The sequence below is a fragment of the Pseudopodoces humilis genome, chromosome 5 (genome assembly GCF_049639895.1).
Source record: "Pseudopodoces humilis isolate 2021_Gansu_Grassland_sample_001 chromosome 5, ASM4963989v1, whole genome shotgun sequence".
Classification (NCBI taxonomy): Eukaryota; Metazoa; Chordata; class Aves; order Passeriformes; family Paridae; genus Pseudopodoces; species Pseudopodoces humilis.
In genome coordinates, this window is record NC_142204.1 from 69,638,361 (window position 1) to 69,653,067 (window position 14,707).

The window sequence follows — 14,707 nt, forward strand, 5'->3', positions numbered from 1 at the left end:
AAAGCTCCAGACTTATTGTGGATCCAGCACAGGGACTCCGTGATGAAGCACCAGAACAAAGAAAGCAGGAATACAGACAAAGCATCTCCTCAGCAGTGGGTTTTCAACAGAGCAGTCATCTGAAAGCTCAAAAAAACCAGGATCCCCAGAGCAGAAAGCAGAAATGTGCAATTCAAAACCACACAGACGTGAATCTTACTTTCAAAGGGCTTTATATTACAAAAAAACGTAAGTCACAACGAATGTGTAAAATCCATTCAATGAGGCTTGTTTCCAGTCTGCTAGGAAAGCTACTTTTCTCTTCTTTATTCCCAGCCTACTGCTGAAAACGTGATTGCCAAAACAATGACACCTTGAGCTAGATTTTTAAAATCAAACTTGTTCCGCCAGATCCAGCACTCTGAACTTGTCCAGGTTGTAGAAACAAGCCTTCACCACTCTGCCTCCAAAATATCTTCCATTTAGATCCACAACAGCTGAAATTGAAATGAAGAGCAGATCAGCAAGCAGCAATTCAATAAAATAAACATCTCTTTAAATGAACAGCCTGACCAGTGAGACTGTTTAACCTCTCCACAGAAGTTAACTCTGAGGTTCACAGGACACAATTTAGGACCCTACCTTTGATGGCAGATTCAACCCGTTCAAACTCTAAAAATATTCTTACAGCTTCATCATCAGGGGCACCAGGGATCTGAAACAAAACAAAAACCCCAAGCCACAAGTAATTAGAACAGTAATGAGAATATTGTCTTCAACTGCTGTTCTTCACAAAGACAGTGAAAGAACAAAATAAAAAGGTTCCAAAAACACAATACTCAAGTGATTTTTGCACAGTTGCTATTCTTAGAAGCTTGTATCTTACAGATGCAGAAAATCTGGAATTCCAACACAGTAAAGGACCCTGAGAGATCATCTGTGTATGCCCTCTTAGACAGTAACACTCCAGTTGTGAGGGATAAGTGCTCAGTTTATTTACAGAGCAGCCAAAAAGAGAGACAGATTATTTCTCACCTCAAAGATGACACATTTTCCAACCTTGCCATATTTCTCACATTCCTCCTTAGTTTCAACTTCAAGGTCTTCATCCACCTCCCCAGCACCAACCATGTTCTGAAAGTCAAAGAATAAACCCAACTCACTGGATGGAGTCTGTGCAGGTGACAGTGTAAACAAATCACAGATTCTCTGTGAACTGTGACCACAAATCCTTTACAAGCTCAACAGCTACAGGAGGAGACAGATCCCTGTCACTAAGACAAAGGAATTGAACAATTTAAAGCAGTGTTGATTTAAAGTCACAGCCTGTACGTCAGGAAGTCACATAATTTCTCCAGAACACCACATGGGTGCAGGCCAGAACCATTTGTACTGTGCAGAGTTTTGTATCAGGAACAGAAGTTTAAACATTTCAACACCAAGACGCATTCCTTTACTCCCGACTCACCCTCAGTAAGACCACTTTAGTTGGGCATTTCAGTATCTCAGTCAAGGGGTTGGAATCCGCCTTCTTGCCCGTTTCTGTTTGAAGACAGAACAGTGAATCATGGAATAATTTAAGATTAAAGCTCAATTAGGGACTTTTATCAGAATCTTACTGATCAAACAATGGAATAAAAGACACAAAATGTAATTTCATATTGGTGAGGAACAGTTACTTCACAATCACTGGAAAGACAGTAAGCAGAAAAATCAATTCCAATGGTGTGAATTAAGCAGCAACACTGACAACGTACTGCTTCTTTGAGGGAAATAATTCCTAAGTTCAGAATTGTATCATAAGAACTACAAGACTAAAAGTATTCTGACTTCCACCACTTGTGCTCAGAAGCCTGGATGTTGTCTCGAGATCAGACAAGAGCAGGGAAATGACAAAAACATCACCAGGATGTGGCAGGGAAAAAGCCATCAGGGCAGAGCAGGATCAGCCCTGGAAGTGAAGATGCTTCCCCAACACTAAAGCAGGAGAACTGATGGAGGAAGGGGAGGATGGGCTAAAAAAAGAAAATCTATACAGGATCACTTGTCCACAAGAACAAATATGAGTAATTTTTCCAACTCCAATGTTTTCAACAAGGACAGATGGTAAACAGAAGTCCAGGAGCTTCATTTCTCACACACTTGGTGCAGGACACAATTACCTTTCTCTGTAGATTCACCAACAATGATCTTGCCACCTCTCTTGCTTGTTTTCTCTACTGACAGTGCTGTGCTGAGCCCCTGTTCATGTTTGCCCAGCCCCTGGCCTTCTCTGAAACCATATTTCTGCATGATTTTGTGAGCTACTGTCCCCCTGCAATGAGAAAAAAAAATCAGTTCAATAAAGGCTCCTTCCACAAAACATTAACACTGTATTTCTCCTGAGTGCTCAAATATTCTACCTCCTAAAATTTCTTTACACAGAGGCAGAAAAGACAGGAGCTTCTACAAGTTACATGTTGTTTTTTTTCCTAAGCAAAAGGCTACCAAGTCTGGCTAGGTAATGCTGAAAGATTAAAACAGTAAGTCACAGAAGAAATAGCAAATTGTGAGGTCAAAGTAAGGCAGGTGAGGTCAGAGTTTTAGTCATTCCTTCAATGAAGTGAGGGTTCCATGGTACTGTTAATTAGAGGTGGTAACAATGCACAAGCTGGTCCTACAGTACCAAGTTTGGTTATCTTTTTCTGGACAACTGAAAAAACCCACCAAACCCAAAAACGAAGTCTCTAAGCTGTTTTTAGCTGAAGATTCACCTTCACTCTGTGAAGTTAGTCACGGTAGTTAACACAGCGTCACATACAAGGCAGGAAAGTAGATGGGCAGATTTGCAGCCACAGCTGCTGTTACACTCATGCAAATACACTCTGAATTCTTGAACAAAGCAGAGCTGAAATTATTTGAAATACCAATTTGCTGCTATGCAGCAAATTTAAGACAAAGCTGGAAAAGAAACCTAGAACTAACACGCCACCTGTGTTTTCAAGTACACTGCATTGTTTGGCTTGTACAGGCCATAAACACTTTATGCTGGAGTGTGGCTTAAAAGCACAGCCCTGAATGCAACCACCTCAGATGTGTTTCCCCCAGTCCTGTCAATCCACATTTTTTCCTGTATCCTGCCATTTTGGATTCTCTGAACTCAGACTAACCACATACATGCAATGGGTTGTGCTCTTCTCTCCTGACAAACTATTTCAGTTTTGGTTTCCACCACCTTCCAATGCCTTTTCCCACAAAATGTGCAGGAGTCACTCATTTACCCCATGTTGGCGAGGAAGGAGTTGCTGGGTCCCGTGGGAGAACGAGGTCTCTCTGGCTCATCATACACTGGAGGAGGAATGGCTGCTTTGGAAGAAGGTGCTCGAGGTCTCGACTCTTCCTCATATGGGAATGATGCTACAGCTGGAGAAAACAGACATTTGGGATTTTTTCAATAAAATCCTAACAAATTATGAAAAGGTCTCCCACATAAATCCAAATCAGAAGAATGCTTCTTTTGCACACGGTGTTTTAACATCCCCTCACCTCTCTGTCTCTCTCAGAAACAACATGTGAGTTATTCTGGGTTTTCCTCACTGGATGCAGTTCTCCACAGCTCTATAATGCATTTATTAACCTCTTATTAAATGGAGAAAAGGAACATTAAGAGACCACCTGCACTACAAAGACTTTATCTGGAGGACAAACTCCCATTCATCAGGAACAGAATTATGACAAAAATAGATCAATGCACACAACTCAGGGCCCAAGGACTAATAAAAATACACTGCACATTTGCAGAGAAGAGAAGCCAGTCTATTAAAAAGAATGAATGAAACCCATCTCACTGGCAATTTCTGAACTGCAGCTCTTCCTGGGGATCTGGATATCTCAATCGTACTGATTAGATTTAATAATCGCCTTTCACTGACAAGTTAAATAGCAAAATGAAAAAACCCCCACATACTAGAACACTAGAAAAAATAACTTTTGAATGGACTTACAGACTTTTATCAGACTGACCTAACTTTAGAATATTTTCTTGTACACTAGCTATTGTATCTTATCAAATAAAAGGTCAGACATGAAGTTTGAAGATATAAGGAAAAATAATTCCTATTTAAAAAGCAGATAGATTGGACTATGGGACTTTTGCCACACCGATATTTTCTTGTTTTCTTCCAGTCTGGATTAGAGCATCAAGTAAGAAGCCATACAAAGGTTTCTTTGTGGGACCATGTCACATTTTAAAGTCTCTCCTTAAGGATATTTCTACTATTTCCAGCCTGTATTTACTTTTCCTTGACACTGATCAATTTTTCTTAATTATTTACTAAAAACAATGTCTTTCTGTTTTGAATGTTTACATATGTCAAATGCTTTCACTTTATCATTCACTTGAGCTTTGAGGTATTTTTTCATTTTAATCTTGTCATAAATACAATGACTCCCAAAGAAAAGCTTGTGTGCATAAGATTTTTCCTTATTACTTTTAGAAATATACAACATACTGGTAATTATTTTAAATTTTAGAATTTACAACAGTTAGACATAGGGAAAAAAAAGGGAATTATTTTGTTCCTATAGCAGGATGATGCCATCTCGTGGACAACTGAGATCCTCACACCACCACTGCACACAAATCTCTTCAGCTAAACTACCTTGAAAAACTTCTAAAATTTCTAGTGCGTAACTCCTTTAGAAAAGATATTCACTAAGTACCTCCTCAAGGAAAGAGTAATGGAAAAATTCCCTCTCCACACTGTAGAGATTTCTAGTCTACCCAGAAAAACCTGCCTGTGACACTTCCTCTTTTATATCAGAAGTGTGTAGCTGCACATGGTTGTAACAGCCCAGTTTGCCAAGCCATTTGTCCAGCAATACAGAAAGATTTCTTCAGAACAGAGATGTGAAGCAGGGCAGCATCACAGGTGCCCCAGAGCCTGCCCCCATGAACCAAGAACTTGTTCATGTCCTGCTGCTAAAAGAATCCAATGGGAAAAGCAGGAGGACTGAACTGAATAGAAAGCTGAGTGAAAAATCAACACTGCTGGGTTTAGAGAAGAGGATTTTGGAGTACTCACGTTCTTTGTCCTTCTCAACGAGAGAAGTGGGTGGTGCAATGGCAGCCCCTCCCATACCTATAAGCAAAATGGAACACACTTGGAGGATATCACAACAAACCTGAATTATTTACTGTAACTTTGTTGCTGAAAGAGAATAAAGACTAATTTTGTTTATGCAAAGATGTATTTCTGATCCACATGACCTGACAAGCTCTAAGGGCACTGATGTAACAAATGCAGGAATGAAAAGCTACAATAGTGAAAAACTCAGTGATTCTCACAGCCTGATTTGATGTCATGCTTCACCCCTTCCCTGGAACCTACACCATGCAGGAACTTACCACAGGTATCTACAAACCAAGGTTAAACAGAAATATTTCCACAAGTAATTTGGCTGCCATCTGCCTCCATGGAAAAATACCAGTATTCTGGATTATATTATGTTGTAATAAAATGCCAGATTTATTCTAAAGGCTCAGAATTAACAGTGTACTCTACTCATATGAGGACAGAGAAATACAGAATCCATGAAATAGAACTGTGAATTCCCCTCCCTCTTTTTCTCCTCTGTCCATACCAAAACCATAAGTAGTTCCCTTACTTCTTTTCCGTCTTTCCCTTTCATAATCTTCATCTTCATCAGAATCTGGATCTGGTCGTCTTGAAAACCCACTGGCTTCATGTCTGTCTTTACGCCTTCTAGGAGATACAGCAAGTTAGGATGAGAACCCATGGAAGTTACCTCTTTGTTTTAATTTGTGACCCCACCTCTGCAGGGTGAATTATTCTGCTCCATCCAACTGGCATTTAACATGTTTCCCATGAAAGTGCAAGTTAACACCTTCACCATTTGTTTCTTTGCTTTTACCCTCATGGGGCATTTTTGGCAAAACAGAAGATGGATCTAAACTAAGATAATTTTCCACTTGCAAGTCAGCCAAGAAGAATGCATGGAAAGGAGAAAGCACCTGAATAAATCCTGTCCAAACACACCAGAGTGACTGAATGACTACTGTAGAAAAGGTGTTGGAACAAAGAGCAAGGTAACAGACATTGATTAATCAATCACCCTGCTCTGGACAGAATCCCTTTTACATTTCCCATCACAGGCTATATAGAGTAGTATCATTTACTCAATTAAAAAACATCCTCATGCTTAAACATCAGATTGTTGAGAAGCTTGCTTGGCATTTAATGTAAGATTCAGGAATAACTTCTAATGTGAAATAAAAGAAATGCTTGAAAATTTACTTGCACTTCAGGTGTTATCTGATGCGAGCAGGAAATTACTCATTTTAATATAAAAAAAAAAAAGAAAAGCACTTTTCCTCCAAAGTTAAGAGCACCACCTGGTGCACAAATCACATCTCATTCTGAGATCACAGCCACCAAAACTGTGCTAAAGGATGCTAGAAACAGGTCTACTATGGAGCCACACAGAATTTCTGAATCTCTACACTATGAAATCAAAACAAATGCACAGCCTGTACTCTCAAAGCACACAACTGATGCAGGTTTGGCTGCAATTGTTTCCCCAGTCTGAAATCGGAATTTATTATGCATTTTTCATCTCTTTTCTCTAATGTTTATATGTATAAAGACTCTTGGCCCACACACAAGTACAAATACAACCAAAGAGCAGTAAATGCTGAAGCTGTGGGAATGACATCACAGAATCCTGAGGTCTTGCATGCCAGTAGGGCAGAGCCTCAGTCATTCCTTCTCCATCAAAACAACAAAGATGTAACCAAGAGAAGACCCAGTGACTAGAAATATTAATTTCCACAATCTAAACAGGGCAGCAGAACTGTAATTCCAGATTTCAGATGATTCATACTGTGATGAAGACAGTTTATTCACTTCACTTGAAATGAGCAAATATAATCTTCTGCCTGGCTGGCTGACATTTTACCACTTAAAACAGTCAGATACTGAATCTGCATTCAACTTCTTTAACATGATTACAGAGATTTTCCTTTTCAGGGAAAGGGCATTAAAAATAAAGCAGTATTTTCTTTTGTGCAGAGACAATAGCTTAATAAGCACATAATTAACCTACTTAATAATTAAATTACTGATTGTAGAGTATTAAAAAAGGAAATGCAACTATGCCTCTCAAAGTCTGGGCTAGCTACATTTAAAACTGAATGCATTCATGGATCAGTTTGCAGTTTTTAGGAGAAGAAGGGATGTTTCATCACTGAGTGTGGATAAGGTTTTTCTGTAGTCAGGTGACACTGACATCAAACACTCTAAAACACCTGCATGGTCAAAGTCTGATAACGATGCACTAAGTGCCCAAATACTGCTGCTATTATTGAAACAAAGTAAATTTAGAATAATTTTGACAAGGGTCTTTCAGCTGAAGAGGCTGCAAAGCTGGTAATTCTTACTGGTTTTGCACTGTTAGGTGATTTCTACCAGGAGCATTAAAACATTTTTTAAAACACTGCACTTGTTTCTACAAGCATGCAATATATACAAAAACTCTAAGAACTTCCATGAAAGTAGAAAAATAAAAATGAACAAATTGATGTGTCTGTTCTTTAGATAAGAGTCAATAAGTCAAGTGTTGAAAAAAAAAGCCTTACTTTTCTCTCTCTTCAATCTCCTTTTGCCTCTCCAGCTCCCTCTGCCGCTGCCGTTCCTCTCTCTGACGTTTCACCACCTTTTCGTAGTCATTTGGGAACATGGGATCATACTCATCTGCCAGGGGAATCAACACATCTCCTGCAGAAAAACCACTAGGGACAGGATCCTGGAAAACAAAGTAAATAATTTTGCTGAGATCTGAAAACAGCACCAAGTTGAAAAGCAAAAATTTAACACTTCCAATTCCTGATTTCTGTAATGTCAGAAATATCCTAATCCATCCGTGCTAGAAGAAATCTTGGCTTTATTTAAAACTAATATTTCATCCAGTCTCTCGTTACATCAAATTTTTCCCATGAAGAAAGAACCACCCCCTCCCGTTGCAAAACGCAAAGCAGCAGCAAATCAGCATGGACAGGAATTTTTCAAACCCCATTAATGCATTATTAGAAGCTTTACGGCATCTTGCTGCTGCAACCATCTGCCAGAGTCCTCCTGCTCAATCTCATCAGGATTTTTATCAGCTGCTATTAATAAAATACCAACACAGGAAAACAGACTACTCTCCTCTAATCTGAAAGAACCGTTTCAGAAATTTTTCTTTGAAAAAGCTGCAGGGAAAGAGTTTCTCTTGATTCCTTACCATGAGAAATCCGTTTAAAAGGTTAGGTGGCTTTTCTTTTATTTTTCAGTTGATTGTTATACAGGTCCAGTTCCAACACTGGTGCAAGCACAATTATAGTCATTATTTAGCTGCCCAAATTGATGTCTTAACAAGTAATTTGAAGCTCTCCAGGACTTTAAGAACACTGTTTTATAAGTGCACATTAACCATGGTAATTCCATGCTGTACCACACAGAAGTCTGAATAAAGTTGAAATGTTAATTAAATAATTCTCAGCAGAGGAAGACATTCTCAGAAAATAATTACTTTTTTGACCACTAGAAAACATTCAATTTCCAAAACGTTTGTTAACAGCTGTGCTTTCAGCTGCTCTGCTCTTACCTTTAGCCCAGCTGCTACATGAGGGGGTGTGTCCACGATCTGTCTCTCATCAGAGGAGCTACCTCGTTTCAGGTCAATCACTGGAGCAAGGACTGTGGTTTGTTTTGTTCTCTGACTCTGCAAAAATCACCAAAAACACACAATGTCTAAAAAAGATAAAGCAGTTTTCTAAAAATCAGCTTACTTGATATACTTTGCAGTGGTAGGTGAATGGTCCTAGGTTTTGACTGGGACCAGAAACACACATCAAAAACTCATCCAATCACTTCAGGTGAGTTTGAACAGAGTTAGTTTCTAAGAAACTCAGATTTATTCTAAAGATCTACTGTTCTTCCCATTTATCATCAGATAAAATATTTTAATCTCTTCTGAACTCTTGAGTTTTCTAATCCTATCCTATTCTTCTGTTAGGCTATGGATACACTGCACATCGGTTACATGGACAAAGAATATAACTAATACAGAAGTTAGGAAATTTCATCCATGCAGTTTGTTCCAATTATCAACTAAATCCTGCCCCTAATTTCAGCAGCATAAATCAGGAATAATTCCAGTGAAAAAATGCTATGGCTACTTAAGTATCTGATATCAGTACTACTGCTTCTTTTAATTAAGTAGTCTCACTACAGAACCTGCACACCGCAAAGAGCACCTGCGTCCTGCCTGAATCAAAATATCAACACTGCTCAAGAAAAAGGGTGAAATAAAAAGAAGCAGAAATAAAAAGAGAAAATGGCTCTGTCACAGTCCAATAAAAATCAGCTTGCACTTCTCCCTTTCATCTACTCTGGAAATACTTGCTGTAAAAATTTCTAATACATGGTGACTTGCAGGTTAGCACCAAGATCCTTTTAAGTAACAACCATGAAATGACATAAATATGTAAATAATAAATCACAGTGTGACCCCTACCTGCATTAAAAAAAATGTATAAAGCTGAATTTCATTATCTTTAAAGCTAAACTTGAAGATCAGCTTTTGGCTCTGCTGGTTAAAAGCTCAGAGGTTTGCTGCACATACATCAGTGCTTCCTTCAGTTTTAATTTTGCAACAGTCCCTCCAAGAGACATCAAGAAAAATGCATTTGCCCTTTTGCCCTTCAGCTTTGCCAGGCTCTTTGCTACAACTTTGCAGACAAACACCAGCAAAATTACCCCAAATCAGAATTCTGAGGTCACAAACACAATGCACTGAACACAAAAGAAGTCTGAAAGAAAGCAAAACCATAAAGGGACTGTACCTTTGCTTGTGTGAGAGCTGCTTTCTTCACCTGCAACTGAGACTGCAGCAGTTTGAAATTCTTGGACCAGCCTTCTGTTTTAGAATCGCTGGTCTCAACCCCCAAGTCATCGTAAAGTGACATTTTCCCTTCAATTTAAAACTGAAAGAAAATAGAAAAAAAACACAAAACTCCAGATGACACCACAAACCTATTTCCAGGTTATTTGCTAATAGTTTGCATACATGGGTACACCACCTTTTGTTTAACTTTTCCTAAAGCCAGAGAAAATTGACCTTTTTCTGGCTACTTCTGGTAAATACACATAACTAGAGCAAAGCTGTATAAAAGAGATAGTTTGAAAGGTAATGAAAACTGTTCAAGAATTAATTTAATCTTGCAGTGGAATATGAACAATCAGGGCTCAATAGCAAGAAGTTTACTGCATAAAGAAAAAAAGGAGGTTTTGAAGATTATTAAACATCTGGCCTCGGGATAAAACACAGCAGAGGTTATAAAGGCACAAATTCACAGGATGAGGACAAGGTGTTGTAGGAATTCCCACCTGCCACAGAGCAGTAGGATTTTGGCAGCAGGACTGATGCTATCCAAGGGGAGACAGAATGTACTGTCATAGGATCAATCAAGTTGGAAAAGACCTCTGAGATCATCGAGTCCAACCTATGACTGAAAACCACCTTGTCACCCAGATCAGAGCAGTCAGTGCCACATCCAGTCTTCCCTTGGACACTTCCAGGGATGAGGACTTCACCACCTCCCTGGGCAGTCTGCTCCAACACTTAAACATCATTTCTGGTAAGAAATTCTTCCTAATGTCCAGCCTGAACCTCCCCAAGGGCAGCTTGATGCCATTTCCTATTGTCCTGTCGCTTGTTCCCTAGGAGCAGAGCCCGACCACCCCTCGGCTGTCTCCTCCTGTCAGGGAGACGTGCAGAGCCACAGGGTCCCCCCTGAGCCTCCTTGTCTCCAGGCTCAGCCCCCCCAGCCACTTCTCCTCAGACTTGTGCTCCGGACAATTCCCAGCTCCGCTGCCCTTCCCTGGACAACATATGGATGTACGGATGTACGCAGGGAGGGCGCTGTCCCCGTGGGGAAGGGACAAGTGACAAGGCACAGAGGCTGTCCCCACGATAAAAAGGAAGGGTGGGCTGCGATCGTCGTCGCTCGGGGAACAGAGGGGGCGAAGCAGGCCCTGACTCCCCGCCCTACCTTCCACAGGCCCAGACCCCTCCGAGGAGCCTCTGAGCGCGGCACAGCCGCCCTGTCCTACCTCCACACACCCCGCGGGGCGCGGGGCCCGGAGCCGCCTCCCCACACGGCCGGGGCAGGGCCTGAAGCCACCACTCACCAGTCCCGGCGCCGCCGCCGCCATGAGCCGGCGCTGAGCACGCCGGGAAGGGCCGCGCCTGCGCACTGCGCCCCGCGCCCCCTCGCCAGCGCCCCTCGGCGGCGGGAGGAGGGTGAGGCGCCGGCGCCATTGCAGCCCCTCAGGGCCGTCCCAGTACGGACCGGACCGGCGGGGCCGGGGACTCCCGGAGACTGGGAGAGGAGGGGGCGGCTGGAATGCTGCCCCCGTCTCAGCTGCCCCTGCAGTGGCGAAGAAGCTGCCTGCCCGAAGAATAAGAAGCCCAGGTTCCTTCGGGTTGTCACAGCGCACGTCGTGTGTAATCTGCGCTCGGAGCTTTTATTTAATCATGGAGTCCCTGAGCCACGGAGAGCGGCCGAAGGAGGCCACGGGGATGGGGAAGGGTCTGGAGGGGAAGCCCTGAGGGGGCTTGGGTTGTTCTGCGGAAGAAGAGGAGGCTGAGGGAGGACTTCCCTGGAGTCTCCAGCGTCCCCCCGAGAGCAGGGGATTGATCTGTGCGGTGACAGTGACAGGAACCGAAGGCAGGGCTGTATTTATGCTCATCACTATTTGATGATGCAGATGAACATGCAAGACTGTCTGCAAAGCCAAACACAACCTCCAGCCCTGAAGCGGATAGATCTGGCACCTCAACCTCAAAACATTACAAACATTATCTCTGTATTTATCAGAAAGTCTTTATCTCCAGCATTGCTTCCGACTGTGCTACTTGTGTAGTTTATTTCTCCGTGGTTAAATGAAAAAATAAATAAAATAAAGCTACTACTTCCTCTCCCACTTACACTGCTTTCTATTAACCCAGTCTTTCTAAAAACATTTACAGATGTGTCTGTTTTCATAATGACAGTGAAAACTTCTTAAATATAAGAAGCAATTGTCTTCATTTTATTTATAGAGGCTCAAGCATCTTCCTATGGTTTCTTCCTTTAGCAATGTCAGCATTTTTTAAACGAAGAATTGATATAATTCACATGTCTGTAACCTTGTGGAAGAAAAAAAAATCAGCAAGGCACTACTTTTACAGCTTAAGAATCCCACTGAGAAAATAACTATGTATCCTATGTTGAAGGAATCAAATAATTAATTGCATCAAAAGGTACTGAGAGAAATCCCTGCGGATTGAAATGTCACAGAGCAATACCACAGCATGACAGCCACAGGGGGAAACTCAAAGGAAATTAGAGTCTGCAAAGGTGGAAAACACGATAGCAACAGGAGATTTCAGTTCCTTCTCAGAACAAGTCATAACAGGGAGGGTAAAGGTTGAATTATCAGACCTGTAAATAACTATCTATTAAAGCCATGAATCAGATAACTCACAAGGAGAGAAGCAGCTCTTGGTTAAGTCTAGAAAGTGCATTAGGCATGGATCAAAAACAATCCATCACTGTTTGTAGAAATAGCTGCAATGTATTTGTACACACCCATTTAAGAGCAAAGGAGCCAAGAAAATCCTTCTCATTAAATTTGGGGGGGAGTTGCAGGCAGATAAAGAAACCTCACCCTGCTGCTAAGGTCTCAGACAGATGAAATGGAGGAGAAATATATGAGGTCATCCCCAGCACTACACATCTTGAAGGTTGGTTAATTGTGGCTGAAATCTCCTTTTCAGCTACATCTGCAAAGGTGGGGGAGCACTGGCCAGCTCTGTGCCTCCTACAGACCCTCACAGATGCTGAAGTCTGATCTTCCAGCTATTTTTACTTTTTTTCATTTGTATTTCAAACCTTTCCATGTTTGCTTTTCCTCTTGAATCCCACGCATCATTGCTGGGTCACCAGTCCCACCTCTACCTGCCCTTCTAATCTCATGTGGCTCTGTCTTTGTGTTTTCTTGCAGCTCTTTTCTCCCAGCCTCACAATTTTCTCATCATTTTGAGATGAGTTTGATGCAGCTGGGTCTCCTGAACTCCGAAATGAGGTGAGGAGTGGAGGGGAGATGGGATTAATTATAGGGAGATCCAAAAAGCTGTGAATAAACTGATATTCCCACTGTGAGAAGAGTCACCAGACTTGAATGGAACCCCTCACTGTACCAACAGGCCAGCTGGAAAAGGTGAACAGCCAAGGTGGTGAAATTTGCTGCAAATTCCAATTTTTTCAGAGTAATCAGCCAAAAGCTGGAAGCAAGAAGTTGCAGAAGGGTGGCATGGCACTGGCTTGTTGATGAGATGGCAGATGGGAGTCAGTGGTAATGAATGCAAAGCAATGCACACAAGAGAAAATAGCACTAACAAAACACACACAGCAGCAACTCTAAATCAGCTGCTTCCATTAAGGAAAGAGATGCTGCATTCATTGTGGATAATTTTCCAGAAATGCCTGCTTAGTGAAAGAAGGAAGGAAGTACGAAAGCAAACAGGCTGCTGGGAAGCATTGAAATCTTAAAAAGGGAGAAAATATCCTCATAAATCCAACATGCACATGCATGTTTGAGTGGCCACCTGCACTCCTGGGTATCTCATCCTCTCTGAGAAGCAGCAGTGCAATAAAAAAACTAAAGAAATCAGATGTGTTGGGTGAAAAGAGGCAGCTGAAGGGGACCCTGGAAGCATCAAGCACCCAGAACGGTCCAGAAAAGGTAAATAGGGAGTCCTTATTTTTCTCCCTCATGGTGGTCTCTAAGAATGTGTAAAATAAAGCAGTGCTGGGGGATTGGGGGAAGCAGCCTATAAATGTGTAATTTATCTCATTTCCCTAAAGCATTGACAGCAGTTTTTGGTGGATGTGGATAATTTGTTTTGTGTTACAGATATATGAGGGTGAGGGCTGCTAATATGCCAAAATGGCATTAGAGGGCAGTGCATGGCAACCTAACTGGAGGTTTTTTGGGGTTGCTGTGAGAAACCACTCTCTGGAACCTCTGAGGATCAGGAGAACAAAGGGGCTCCCACTCACACAGGTGAGAAATGGTGGGGACCAGCACATGACACAAAAGCAAAACATGAGGGCTGATCTGCGCAGTGTCAACCTGCTGTAAAAGTAGTTAAAAGCCATTAAGTGGTGGTTTCCAATCACTGGTGGAGATCCCGAGCAGAGAACCAACCCTGCTACACATCACACTTTTTGTGGTGACCCTGGCAGAACCTCCAAACCTTTCTGGATTTGATTTTCCTTCCCCATTCCCTCCCCCCCCACCCCCCCCCGCCCGAAAATGTTTTCTGTTGTCCTCCCAATGATCTTCAGCTTTGCCCACAGGGTAAAATGAATTATGAAGAGGAAAATCCCTGTAGAAAACTTGTCCTGGCTTGGGAAGATCGGCTTAGGTTTGCTGCCTTAAAAAAAACCAACCCAAACTTCAAGAAGTAACAACCTGAAGGAATTGAAAATGGTTAGAAAGGCATTTGAAATAATCTTTACTCTACTAAGGGAACAGCTGAAAATGTGGCTGTGAAAGCAGTGAAGGATGACTGTGAAAGCAGTGAAGGAAACAGTGTCTTTTGCCATATATAGAATAACCCAAACCCCCAGAAAATCGTG

At 41.7% G+C, this 14,707-nt stretch overlaps 1 protein-coding gene across 2 annotated transcripts; it reads right to left on the bottom strand.

Moving 5' to 3' along the window:
* Nucleotides 1-195: 195 nt before the first annotated feature.
* Nucleotides 196-11,365, bottom strand: RBM17 (RNA binding motif protein 17). Of its 2 annotated transcripts, none has more exons than XM_088055820.1 (12): nt 11,211-11,365; nt 9,863-10,003; nt 8,623-8,739; nt 7,616-7,782; nt 5,626-5,720; nt 5,043-5,099; nt 3,240-3,381; nt 2,142-2,293; nt 1,448-1,521; nt 1,015-1,113; nt 622-694; nt 196-476 (listed from the first exon to the last, which is right to left on the bottom strand). In XM_088055820.1, exons 2-12 carry the CDS (start codon nt 9,983-9,985, stop codon nt 373-375), a joined length of 1,203 nt encoding a protein of 400 aa, XP_087911946.1. In that variant the 5' UTR covers nt 9,986-10,003; nt 11,211-11,365; the 3' UTR covers nt 196-372. The 2 variants fall into 2 exon arrangements, with proteins under 2 accessions (XP_087911946.1, XP_005533950.1); XM_005533893.3 differs by having other exon boundaries at nt 5,626-5,723; nt 11,211-11,364.
* Nucleotides 11,366-14,707: the final 3,342 nt, after the last annotated feature.